Source organism: Pelecanus crispus, chromosome 3 (genome assembly GCF_030463565.1).
Source record: "Pelecanus crispus isolate bPelCri1 chromosome 3, bPelCri1.pri, whole genome shotgun sequence".
In the NCBI taxonomy this organism is placed as follows: Eukaryota; Metazoa; Chordata; class Aves; order Pelecaniformes; family Pelecanidae; genus Pelecanus; species Pelecanus crispus.
This window is the reverse complement of record NC_134645.1, coordinates 59,845,740-59,859,286: the sequence shown is the minus strand read 5'-3', so window position 1 is coordinate 59,859,286 and position 13,547 is coordinate 59,845,740. Positions and strand designations below refer to the sequence as shown.

At 46.5% G+C, this 13,547-nt stretch overlaps 1 protein-coding gene across 1 annotated transcript in view; it reads right to left on the bottom strand.

Annotated features, from left to right (window-relative positions):
• AKAP12 (A-kinase anchoring protein 12) overlaps window positions 1-11,949 on the bottom strand; it is a 29,355-nt gene extending 17,406 nt beyond the window's left edge. Inside the window, exons 1-2 of the mRNA XM_075707701.1 lie at window positions 11,809-11,949; window positions 2,138-2,315 (exon numbers count right to left, since the gene is read on the bottom strand). Coding sequence (XP_075563816.1) covers window positions 2,138-2,315; window positions 11,809-11,949 — 319 coding nt within the window. The remainder of the gene's footprint in view (window positions 1-2,137; window positions 2,316-11,808) is intronic.
• Window positions 11,950-13,547: the final 1,598 nt, after the last annotated feature.

The following is a 13,547-nucleotide window of genomic DNA, read 5'->3' as shown; positions in this document are numbered from 1 at the left end:
CAAATAATGACAACAAGAACAAACCAACCAACCCCCAAAAAACCCTTCAATCGTAAACATTCCTTTACTGTAGGCAGTTACCTGTGTTGCCTCAGTGCTTGGTGTCATGATGCTTTATTTCTGATTTTATAGCCTTTGCAAACAAGATGAAATAAAGAATGAGTGGGGAACATGAAGTGTAGAGCTAAAATGATATATTTCTCTATGTGGGAAGATTTGTCTGCATGGAGCATTTAAGAGATACCTCTTCCCCACCTTTATTCAACTGCCTAAAGACACGTGGACCAGACTCTGTAAGGTCCAGAGGGGTGGATATAAACAGTTATGAATATCTGAATGTAGCCTTTGCTTGAAGAACTACCTTTTCAGTGCTTGACCAGACAGGTTTTATTTGTCTCTGTGGATGATGTAATTTTCAGCTATTGTTACCAGAAAATACATGCTGCATCGCCTCCATAAAGGGCTTTTTTTACTTTGAGAGCAAACCCATAGAATTCTTTTCCCTTTCACATAAACTATGCTACCATGTAGGCTTGGTTCCACAGACAACAGTAGAATAAATCCCAATTAAAACAGCGACATCACACAACCACATGAGAGATGACTATCAAGGAAAGCAAAGACTTTTCAGGCAATCTACTCGCATACGAATTCCTAATGCTATCTACGTCCACAACACATCATGCATTTGGTCACATGTAAGTATCGGCATTCGAAGGGAACATCTCCCTACTTGTTCATTACACACCTTAGGAACACAATTTCTGTACAACTGAAGCTACAACCCAGAATTATTCAACAAGAATTACAATCTTTGACTATTAACTTGAAATTCATGCCCTTTTAAAGGCCTTCTCTGTTTCCCTGATCCAGAAGCTGAATACCAAAATGAAATCTTCTGACATTTCTTCAAATCATCGGGTATTTTCTCTTCCTTCATGACTCTGTTTAATGAGTATCCTCTCTCCATCCCTATCCACTTAAGAGTAAAATTTTAAAGAGAAGGAGTGTTTATCATGAGTGAAAGATAAAACACGCTGCATGCCATTTTTACAGTGCCAAAAACCTCTACCAATATAATTAAAAAATAATAAGCACAAAAGCTCAGCATAAAATACGGCAGCCTTCTATTGGGATAATAGTGTCATGGCAATTAATCTGAAGGCACGGCAAAGAATTGCCTTTACTAGAATTCAAACCCCAAAGTACACTAAGGGCTACACAAATGCCTTAAGCTGCTCTACAGGCTGACACTGAAGAATGTGCTCCATCCTACCCTTTCCCCATCCCTCTCCTGCTCTCTCACACCAGCGTTAGTTGCCTGCTCTGGCTGAAAGCTATCCCTCCCTCGTGTCACCCCTGCCAAAAAGGTCAGCGTGCAGCGGGATCGCCGAAGCGGATCTCTCACCGTGTGGCTGCGAACAGGAGCAGAGGGAAGAGGACAGCAACAAGAGGCTGATGAGGGCAGGAGAGGTGGGCTGCCCATTTGCACAGGAGAAAAAGCAGCACATTTCTGACTGTGCAGCAAGGCAAGAAAGAGATTCCCAGGACAGAGCAAACAGGGGTGCCTACGATGAGAAAGGTTTTCTGGTCAAAATGCAAATCTGATGAAAAGCAGTAGGAAAGGGAACTTCAATCAAGGTAGAGCCAACGGCTCAGTAGCCTGTCCCTTCCTGCGAGTTCAAAATAGTTTGTTGTCATTAATATCACTAATGAATGAACATAAAAGGATTTCTGCCCTGTGAAGGAAGAGACAGGCCTATGCAGCAGAAACTCCTAGTGGAAGTGGAAACTGAGCGGTTCCTTCAGGTGAATGGTGATTGGCAGCAGGCAAGCAGAGGCACCGCAGGGTGCGCCGAGAGCAGAGAACCACCCCGAGGGGGAATGGGTAGCATCCCTCACCACCAACACAGACAGCTTCAATCCACAACCCATTTGCTATCTGAACTCTGCTATAGAGAAAATGTGTCCCAACAAAACAATGACCTAGAAGAAGCACTTGAGCAACCAAGAGATCACTTGAGTAACTAACTACCTGTTCTCTAGGAGACGGCTAGTTGAACCCCATTTCAACTTCTCACTCCATTTAGCATCCAGGCCTCTACGGTCTGCCCATTGAACACAGGTTTTTACTTACCATTTGTTCCAGCAGCCTCTGCTTGCTCTCCAGGTGGTTCTTGGAAGGGTGAAGCCACCTCTGGCTGCTGCCCATCCAGCTCCTGAGGTGCTGTAACAGCTCCTGGCTCCTGTGGTGAGGCATCATGCTCCAAACTGTCTTCATTAACATCAGGTACTGGTAAACTTGCATCTAAAACCTGCATGGTCAAGTATTGGTTGAAGGATGGTAGGGAAGGAGAAGGGGGGAGGGTGTAAAAAAAAAAAAAAAAAAAGGAACATCAGTATTAGGCCAGGGTTTTTTTTCCCCACAGAATATTGTTCTTTCATTCTCATTTTGCATATATACATCCAAGCATTTTGGGAAATAAATAGTTCTGTGCTTCTGTGTAATAGTTCTCTTTTTCAAAATTATTACCTCTAATCCGGGATGATTTTACTGTTCTCCCGCATGAAATAGGTGGAAGAAGCAAGTCTTACAGACAATGGCCTATAACCTTGTGTAGCAATTGCTTTCTAGCATGAAGGAAAACTCCAGGATCACGTGAATCTAGCTGATGGAAAGATATTTTTCATTCTTCAAAATGTCTGGCACAACTGCTCTGACATATGCATGAATCCTGTCTACATTACAGCCTTTGGTATCACTCCTCTGCTGATGCGCTTATCTTATCATCATAAACAATACAACTACAAAGAAATCGAACTATTCAGGACAGAAAACAGAATATAGATATATATAAATCCCTTGAGGAAATTCAGTGAAACTGTGATTAAAACTAGAATTTTTGGGCCTCAGTTATTAGGCAGAGATTATTCTTATGGGGGGAAAAAGTTTTGCAATTCTTTGGGACTCTGCACTATAATATTTGATTTTTCTTTTTTTTTTATCTGCAAATATGTTTAAAAAATAATCACTTTTTCAGCTTCCACATTTGATACCTTTTAATTATTTTCAGAATTTGGATTGGCTTGCTATATAACAAGGAAGATACTTTCAGAAGCATGGTTTTATTTAAAAAGTATCAAATGTGTTGTGGTCATTAAAAAAATACTTCCTTGCCCTTTAATTATTTGTTTAATTAACTAGTTTTCCAACCCATTGTATTGCCTTCCAACAGAAGCCATTTCAACTAATTAACCATGTCTTAAATCTCTATTCCTGAAGCATAGGTTTAAAGCTCCTCTGGTAGAACAGCAAACCTTAATTACATATCATTGTCTTATTACTCAGCTGTAGTCCCAAAATACTGCCATTGAAGCCCTGTTAATTGAGTGAAGGAACCACAGATACATCCCATCTTTCAGTGTAATGTAACATCCAACTCTTGAAGCGCCAAACTGGGATCAGAAAGATGCCACATTCCTGACGATTCTCTTCCAAAACCCACTAAAACAAGCTTCTGAAGGGGGAGATCCATTTATTTATTTTTATTAGCAATTAGCCCGCTGCAACGGAATTTCAAATCAACATACAAAGTGCCAGGCAAACAGCTTTCCTCTTATCATTCAATCCCCTTTTCACGCGCCAGGCGGGATCTGAGGGAAGCACCGTACCCCCGCTTCCACAGGCAACAAAGTGTGCGTTCGGGTTCCCAATTTTCAGTTCAGAAGCCCTTAATTAAGCCAAATTGTTTCCACCTGGCATTGCTGCGCTCCTCAAAGCTGCCTTTCACAGCCACATAATCCACCTCACGAAAAAGGACCCCATTCTGCTCTACTGCCAATACCACAGATGGAATAATTTGGCTTCAGAGTTTTCACATGCTGAGACCAGATATTAAATAGAAGAAATACGGAATGGCTCAACACTCCGATTACATTCCCGCTTCTCACATCATCCTTCTCATAAATCTAAAACACAGGAACTCGGGAGGAATAAAAATGCCACACCACTGAACAAAGGCATGTAAACTCTGGGAAGCTCTTCTGCAGTTACACACAGCATTAACTGAATGGTAGTAACGGATTAAAGACTAGCAACAAATAGACACAGAAAATAACAACCTAATTCTTAAAGGGCTTTGAGATTCTTCAATACAAATTTATTAAAGGACTATTAGTATTTTTCTTAATAATAAATTTTACTCATTCATTCTTGCCAGACAGCTGCTAGTCGTGCAAACACAAGAACCACCTTAACTTTACTGGCTCTAAGGGCACTTGGCTATCTGAAGATAAATCCATGGATGGGTATTTCAGGATGACACCCTCAGAATTAGCACCAACAATTCTTTGAAGTCACAAGGAAGGCAACAGCACTGAATATCTTAGCACTCCTCACTTTATTCAAAGATTTCCTTGCCTTTCTTTCCAAACCTCCCCCAGTCAAACCACTTTAAAGCTCGAGTCATAGGTATAGACACAGATGTAGAGACACATCAAGTCTACCATTTGCCTAAGTGCCTAATACGGACCTGTGGGCTCTGCAAGGAACCAGGGTACAAAGGGACTGGGTACCCCAATGCAGTACAACTTATCTCCTTTATAAATTGAACCCCGAGAGTTATGACAAAATTTTAAGTATGGTAACGCTTAATAATCCCCCAGCTTCGAATTTATTCTACAGTCATGATGCATTCAGGAAAACAGTGACCATATATCACACCAAAGATTTGTGACCAAAATTCAGAAGTCACTGGATCTAGCAGATAACCCTTTGGATCTGTAAAATGCTGCGATACCTTCCAGTATGAAGAACAGAATTAAATGTAAAAACATTACTAAACGCAAGGCTATAAGCAGTTTTTACTACCAGCTGGTATAATTATAATCCCTGTTCACTCTGTACATAAATTCAGTTTTGAAAGCAGGACCCAGTCACAACCGAGTAAAAATGTAAATACATGAAAAACCTCAGTATTTTCAAATTTGAGGAGACCTGCAGTATAACCCTACCCTGCCAGGGAATAGGGACATTTTTACCCCAGTCTCTTGGGAAAGAGTTTGATGTGATTCTTGGCCATAGGAAGGCAAATATAGATTTTCAAATCAAGTGTTCTGCTTTAAATAATCAAAACTAACAAAACAATAGTATTTTTGGCAAATTAAAATGTGTGCAAAGGAGAAGACAGTATGCATCTTTGGGGGGGAGGGGGTGTCATGTGAAGGGAGACACAACAGCATGATTAGTTTCAAAAAAATTTTTTTCTGTTCTGAGAAAAGTTGCTCAGGCTCTTTATGAGGGTCAGTGCAGTCTGTCCAACTGCATTAGTCCTCAAAAGAAACTAATTTCAATTTTCACTTACATTACCTGCTTCATTTCTCTGAAGGGATCTAAACCGCAATTTAGTCCAATTATGTCTAATTTAGTGAGCTGTGTTCTTAATTCCATTGAGAATAGTTGTAAAGCTTAGACAAATAAAAAGTCAAAGTTTAGAGAGATGGGCGAAAACCTTAAAGACAAAATTAACAGTATTAGGCATCTCATTCAGCTCTGTGTATTTATCTACAGGTAACAAGACATTACAGTTGGCAGGTTTATCAACATTTATCAGGTTTCTGTGGCACACATGCATCGCTCTCCTTTGACTATTAATTTATGAATGTGTTGTCTCATAAAGACAAACCGAAGAGACCTGGTTATCCAGTTCACTGATCCTTCAGCTTCTTCATTCCCAAAGCAGAGCACCATCAGTGAAGCAACACTTCAGCTTCTGTCATGCCACTACTATACATCATGCACGTATTTTCTGTTACAGATTTCCCTCGTATCCACCACAAAGGTGGAAGCAGAGGGCAGACACACAGCTAATGAGACTAAAATGCATAGGGCTTGTTGCCCACGTCACTCTAACCAACAGCTGCTTCTGCTCCATTTTGCATGTAGCCTTAGGTCCAATTGTTTGACCCCATTAAATGAAGGCAAAATTTAAGATGTATGAAGAAAACTAACACAGAGATTTACATGTGATATGGATGAACAGCAGGTCCCTGACCTCTCACTCTACGTTAGCACACGCTTCATTCATGCGCTGCTCTGGAGGGGCTAGCAGCACCCAGCTTCTTCCCCCACCAGCAATCACCATCATTCCCAACATTCCTTGTACCAGACCCAAATCATTCCAGGGATTCCTCACACCAGGCCCAAACGCACCAGAGTTAATTTTGCCTCATTCTGTTAATCCTGCTACACTGATTCTACATTAGATTACTAAAATAGCCAGATCCAGCTGTCTGAACAACTGAGCAAACTAACATAATGGTCTCGAATATTTTCTCCTGAAGTTAGATTTTGAAACTTTGGGAAAGCTTGCAGCACTGTTGGTCTGCTCTAAACACACACTGCTTCATTAAAAAGATCTTCAAACGTCAACATTTGGAAAAAAACCCCTGAATTTAGGTCATTCCAACTCTTTGTTCACAGCAGTTTGTCTTGTTTTGCATTAGCTAAGGCATTAGAGATTCGTGGGACACTGCAAATTCCAGGTGGAGAAAACATAAGGCCCTTACTCTGTAAGGCACCTAACGGCATACTTAATTTCAGTACCGTATTTCCAGGTGACATCTCCTACAGACAAAGCCAAGGGCCTTCTCCTTACCTTTCATTGCCTCAGATCTATCCTCTTCTGTCCTAACTCCCAGCCTGACTTCGTTGTGACACCTCCTTATGGATGACTACCCTTGAAATCCACATGGCTGAAATAAAACCAACAGTTTTTGCTCCCAAATCATCTCTGTGATCTCTTTTTGCAACCTGTGAAGGAAGCATTACTCCCAGCCTGTCATTCTACTGCACACCTTAAGCCTGATCCAACCCGAGCTCCTTCCCAGGTCTCGCATCTTCCAGCGCAGCAGTCCTCGGACACCACCTTACCTAAGCATTCGCATAGGCACAGCTCATCCAGATGCTAAGGGGCAGTTAGAACAAGGGCTTGAGCACAAAGCAAGTTACTGTCCTTTCAGCAACAACAGCCACAGCTTGCATTTCCAACCAGAAGGACTTTCAAAGACCCGACACTCCTTTTTGCATCTCTTTAGCCTCTATCACATCAAACACGAGCTAATTGCCTTGGCTTTCAAAGTGCCCAGTCACTCCCTCTATCACTTCCCTCTTATCTCCTATATGACTAAGAGGTTATTTCACGCTTTTGGTGTGGATCCATGACACCAATTTCCATTGTGCTTTTTTCCATTGTGTTTCCATTGTGTTTTTTCCAATTAAGCATTTTTCTGCTTTCTCCCCAGCCACCCTACAGGCATGGGTGGACCTCCAAACCTTATCACCAAACTACATCAGCCTCTTCCTTCCCAGTCGGAAGAGAAGTACTTAAAGGGAATCAGACCCTGCTGAACCAGGAGAACCCTGCAGCCTCGTCATTCAGACCAAATACCTCAAACCAGGGGCTCTCAGAGATGCAGTCTAGGGATTTTCCTCTGGTACTTGACTGAGCCTAGTTTTACCATTGCTAATGTAGTACTTTCAGGCTGACTCGGCTCCCTCACCAGAACGCAGTTGTTTAAACAGCAGATGTAAGTCTGTCCCAGCTGTTATTTGTCAGGCACTCAGACAATAAGACACTCTGACATCTCAGCTGGTAACCTCTTTAGAAGAGACAGTTCCAAATATTTACTGTCTAGCAGACACTTGCTCTCATTACAACGCAGGTAGCGTAATCAAGTTACTACTGAGAAATGGGAACCATCCCGAAAACACCATTTGAATGACTCGCTGCTCTCGAGTGGGGGCCCTTGCATGACAGAGCAAGCCAGGAACGCACCACACAACATTCTAAAGCCATCAATTCCCACAAAAGATTACCTCTGCCAAACCTAGGTATTGCTGCAAGAATAGCTTATCAGCATGCCAGTATTTTTTAAAAATTTCCCTACGCCGGTTAAGGTAGCTGTTCCAACACAGCTCTGCTCCCTCAGCAGGACCGCAAAAAGAAACCTGGATTAAAACTGGTACCTTGAGCTTCTAAATAAAATAAAAGCAGGGGGGTGATCGCAATTGCTTTAGCTGAGATGTTGGTAGGATGACACAGCTCTCCTTGCATCACCCACGTGGCTTGTAGTTGCTTTCCGTCCCGCGGGACCTCGGAGGGCACCACTGCGGAGGCAGCGCCCTGGCGTCTTTTTCCAGCTCTCCCTGATGCTCAGCATCCAAATCGGCGGTCAGGCGAGAGGCGCATCACTGCTATGAACAGAGAGGGAGCTCACAAGATGGTGGTGCCTGAACCTATCTAGCCCTGCGCCGCCACCAACAGAAGTGTCACCCAGCTCCCTGCCCAATCCGGGTCACGAGGTCCTGCCTGCTCCCCTGCACCTGCTGCCCGAGTCCCAGAAGCCAACACATCTTGCTAAATCATCAGAGAACGAGCTTGCCAAAGAAGCTGAACAGTTTTCTAGGGGGTTAGCTCCTTGAAGAGCCCGCCCAGTGCCCGAAGCAGCAGAGGGGAAGCTGCAGGTGCCCCTGGGAAGAGGCAGGAGCACAGGGCCCACCCCATCAGACACCGCAGTCCGGCACACCGGAGGTTTGTCTGGTCTCCTCTGTGAGGCTAAAAAGATTGTGTTCCTGCTTCTAACACTATTATTATTGAAGTCTGTTAAATCCTTCTCAGGCCAAGCTTCAGGCCTCTGTGCTGCTCAGGGCAGTCTGACAAGGAGGTTTCATAAGCAGACAGGGTCTACCAGCTCACTGCCACCAGCAAGGAAAGTATTTTACATTTCCCCTGTTCTGCTGCAGATCCTTGCCTCATAGGAGTCAAATGAGCTCACTAACACTCCAGGGAACTGGCCCAGCAAGAAAAGCATCCACTGTTTCCTGAAGGGTTAGTGAGTTTAACCTGCATACGGAAAGGAAAGGCAAGGACCAGACACGGTGCGAGGTGGGACTGCATCATCTGGGGCAAGACACAGAAGAGGGACAGGGGAGGAAGAAAAGGAGGGGGGAAAGAGTACTGCTGCTCAAACAGCAAGGAGGCAACTCCACCAGATACATCAGCCTTCTGTGGGACCACACCCCGCCCCTTGATTTCAACAGGACTTTGGGTGTTGATCCGCAAACCTGATGAATTCAGTTCAGGCATGCGAATGGATTAGTTCCTCTGGGATCTGTCACGCTCCTCTGCAGAAGGGTGGCTGTGCAAGATAAGGAGCAGCTCCTCCACTGCCGGAGTTTAAGCCTTGTCTGCTACTGTAAAAAACCCCACCAGTTTCAAGTCCCAGCAACACGCCGGGCTGGAAACTCTGGAGCTGCTTTATGCGTAATTCGCCAGCAACTTGTGAAAGGATGGGGTGAACAGCTGAGGTCCTAACCCGCTGAGCCCACATTTAACCTGCAGTGCCTGCGAGCCAACACCCAAAGGCTTCTAAATATCTCTTGCACCACAGACCAAGTGCTTTACAGGGTCTCTGACATCTCCTGGGCTGCAGAAGTGAGAAACAATGAAACATATGCTCCCCCTTCCAGTAACTAAGACACCTCAAAAGCTGGTATCCGGCCAAAGAGTCACATGTGAATAACAAAACAGCTTAAAGACTATAAACTGGGCCCTTTCTAGAAGAAAAGGCAAAGAGATTTTTCATTTTGTACAAAATACAACTATGCTGCAAAGGAAACTTGCTAAGTATTTCGAGGAATTTCAAGTGACAAAAAAGCACAACTGCTGTGAGATTTTATAACCTAAATTGTCTAGGCAACTAGTCTAATATATTTGCGATTGACTTGCCAAGGCTCACTCAAGTTGGATGCCATTAAAGTCAGTTTTCAAAGTTTTTCTTCTAAAAGAGGGGGTTGTGATAAGTGTTTTAATTTGGAAAGTGCAAGAAAGAAGACCATCCTTCAAAATGTCCCCAGCGTATCTTCTGCAAACAACTTAGTTCTACGACAGATTTCTCCAGGGGCATGGCAGGATCTGGTAGTTTTCAAATTCAAAGGGCTGAAAGGAATAATGATGAAAAATTGCATCACAAACCTGCACAAAACTACCTTACTGTAGTAAGAACAGACTAAATGAGATGCAAAAGAAAAGTATGACTAAGCTTCATCAAAACTTGTTTTTCATTTTATTTAATGTAATGGAAGGGAAAAATAGTTGTTTTAGAAGAACAGCAGTAATACAACTTCTTAGAGCAATGAAATGATAGAACTTCTGCACCTTTAAACAGTTCTACTTAAATAACAAGGTAAAAAACTATTAGAAAACATTTTTCCTAAAGTGTAGAAGGCATAAAACAGTATTAATAATAATCTGTATTTGAGAACAGTATCAATAGTATTCTCTTTTTTTTGGGTCTTAGTTCCCATAACTGGATAAATATGGCTATGAATGTCATATCCCTTCTTGCAAGTCATACTGTCTTCATTTTTAAAAAAAAAACAACAGTAGCCAAATGCTCGCCCTCTGTAAATTCACTCGTGTCCAAATTTCAGCATCTGAATTCTAAAATTGCCCAACACGACTGCTAAATATTTTGTTAACCAACACCAATCCCTAACGCTTATTTGGTTAAAAAGAAAATAAAATCAATCCCAGTTAATTTAAAGTTCATTCTCAATGCAGTTCTCAAATCTGTCAAAACACGCAGAAGGAGGTCTAGTGGCAGCCAGGAACTATGGGAAATTCATCTTGAAAGTTAAATCTGAACCACAAGGTCAAAGAAACAAAGTCAGAACTAGTTCTCAAGCTCTAACACACCCACACACCAGCTACAGAAAGTTCTGAGTAACCCTGCTCTGAGGACCCAGACTCTGAAGAGCCTGAAGAAGGGGATCTCGGTATAACGTGGTATTATTTCTCTGCTAACAAACTAACGTCTAGCCCCACAGCAATGCTGTGTAAACACGTAGATGCACATAACCTCCCTTTCAGTCCCAGAATCCCCCAAACGCGCTTATTCCAGAGGGATAAATGGGTTCATTCATAATCTATTTTTAAACACCAGACATGCTTTAAAAGATTTTCTTTCAATTCTTCAACGTCTTTATTAAAAATAACACATACCTAGAGCTCCTCTACTCCCTACTGGCTGAGAGTTACCGAGTCACTCCCCTGTCCCCCCCCCCCGTACGCGCTGTGACACCCGGGAGCACCAAACCCATCGCTACGGCCCACGCCGCGCCACCACCGCCCCCTTCCCCGCCCACCCGCGGAGCGGGGAGGGGCGGGGGGGCCGCGCCTCAGGTGAGCCCGAGGCTGGGGTGGGGGGGGGCAGGCCGGGGTGGGGCGGGGGGACACACGCACACACAGACCCCCCGAGGCTGCCGCCCAGCTGGGAAAAAAACACTGCAAAACCGGCGGGCTGGCCGCACCCCCCACCTGCATCCTGGGAGGGGAGAGAGGATTGGGGGGGGGGCGGGGGGGCTGCGGAGAGCCCTGGGTGCCGCTGGCAGCCGGCTGCAGGACCGCAGTCAGGAGATTTTTTGGCGCAGACCCCGCCGCGGGTGGGTGCGGTCCCCCCCACCCCCCACCCCGCGACGGCCGCACACAAAAGCGGCGGCGGCCCCGCTGCCGCCCGCGCCCCCCGCCCCGCCGCCGCCGCCGGCGGAGTTTTATGACTGCGGCGCTGGCCATGGCGCAGTCCCGGCCCCGCCGCGCCCGCCGCCGCGCCCCGGCTCCCCGCCCGGCCCGGAGGGTGCCCGCCGGCCGCGGCAGGTGCCCGCCGCCGCCGCGGGAAAGTTTCCCCGGGCCGGGGGTGCGGCGGGAGCCGCCGCCCCGCGTCCCCCGCTCCCCCCCTCCCCTGCCTCACCTTGGCGGGCTCCGCCGGCGGCTGGGGCCCCGCCGCTTCTTCTGCCGGCAGCGGCTCCGGGGGGGTGCGGGGGGGCCCGGCGGCCGCGGCCCCGGCCCCGTCCTGCGGGGCGGGCGGCTCGGCGGAGCTGCCGGCGCCCATGGCGCTGCCCCGCGGAGCCGCGGGCGGGGGCTGGCGGAGGGCGGCGGCGCAGCCGGGAATGAAGGAGCCCGGCGCTCCGCAAACTCCTTTAGGGAGCGAGAGGAGGGGAGAGAGGAGGAAGAAAAAAAAAAAAAAAGAAAAGGAGGGAAGAAAAAAAAAAAAAGAGCGAGCGAGAGCCAGCGAGGAAAATCACCTCCTCCCCTGGTCCCCCCGCCCGTCTGCCTCTTGCTCCATCACATGAGCAGAGCCCCGGACACGCCTTGCAGCATCAAATCGGGCTGATAAGGAGCGGCCAAGGGGGGCAGCGCCCTGCCCGCCGCCCCCGCCCCCGCCCCGCCGGCCGGGGGCCGCTCCCCTGCCGGGCAGCGCCGGTGCCGCCGGGCTGGGGGCACCGCCCGAGCCCCGGCCCTGCGCGGCGGCAGCGCGGCGCTGACTCAGCGATTCGGCCCCCTCCCCGGGGCCGGGGCCGGGGCCGGGGCCGGGACGAGCCGCCGCCCGCCAGCACCCCCGGGGGGCTCCGGCCCAGGGGCTGCGCCCCCCGCCCGGCCGCGCTGCCCCGCACCCCCCGCACCCTTCTGCCGGCTCCTGACCCGCGGGCTCGGCTCCGGGGCCCCCAAGCCCTCGGCGCCGGGGGCTTGCAGACCCCAGCCGTGCTGGGCCTGCCTGCGGGAAGGACGTCCAGATTTCAGCTGATGCGGAAAAGTAGGGTCCTATGTCTTAGGCAACTTCGGAGAAAAAAAACCCAAAACGCTTTTTTTTTTTTTTTTTTTTTTTTTGTTACGCTGGACAGGTTCTCTTCTATTAATTCCTGACAGATTGCATGGCATAAGCAAGCAAAGCAAAGAACAGGGTAGTTTCTCTCCTAGCCCAGAACACACAAAGCTTCTTTTCCCATGCCACAAAAGCAGGACCAATGTGTACGTAGGCATGCTCTTACCCAGTACTTTGCGAAAGTATCAGCAGGGAAATAGCACGTACATGAAAATAAACCAATCACAGCGTGCCAAATGGGTAGCAAACGGATCCGTTCACACTGTTCTTCACCATAAGTGTAAAATCTTTTTTTTGAAACATGTAAATCTGTCCATCCTCTCTGGAGTTCATGGTTAACATCAGGTCTGATCTGAAGAGTTCATAGTACATACTATAGAAGCATATACCATTTCCTTTAGAACATTTAAACCAGTCCTCACCCACCAAAACACTGGTTCATTCAGGAAAAAAAGCATTCTTTTAAAAATCCATTCTACAAATTGCCTGATCTCTGCATACTGGTCATTTTTTTCTCTAAAAAATCAAGACATATCCAGTCAATGACTGAAAAAGCCCCTGCAGCAACTCCCCTTAGCTAATACGAGAACCTACCAGAGTCGTCGGTGTTCAGCAGAATAAAACCGCTGTCATGGATCACGCAGATGGAATCAACATCCCCCCCTTTCTGCTTAGTCTCACTCATTTTCAGATCAGCCTTTTTTCTTATGGATGTGTGTGTGTCACAGCAGGAACACGTTGTCCTAAAGCCACTTACCTGCCCAACAGTTTTCTTAGTATTTCATTATTTGTTCCTCATCTCCGGGAAGTTAGTACTGGTGCATTTG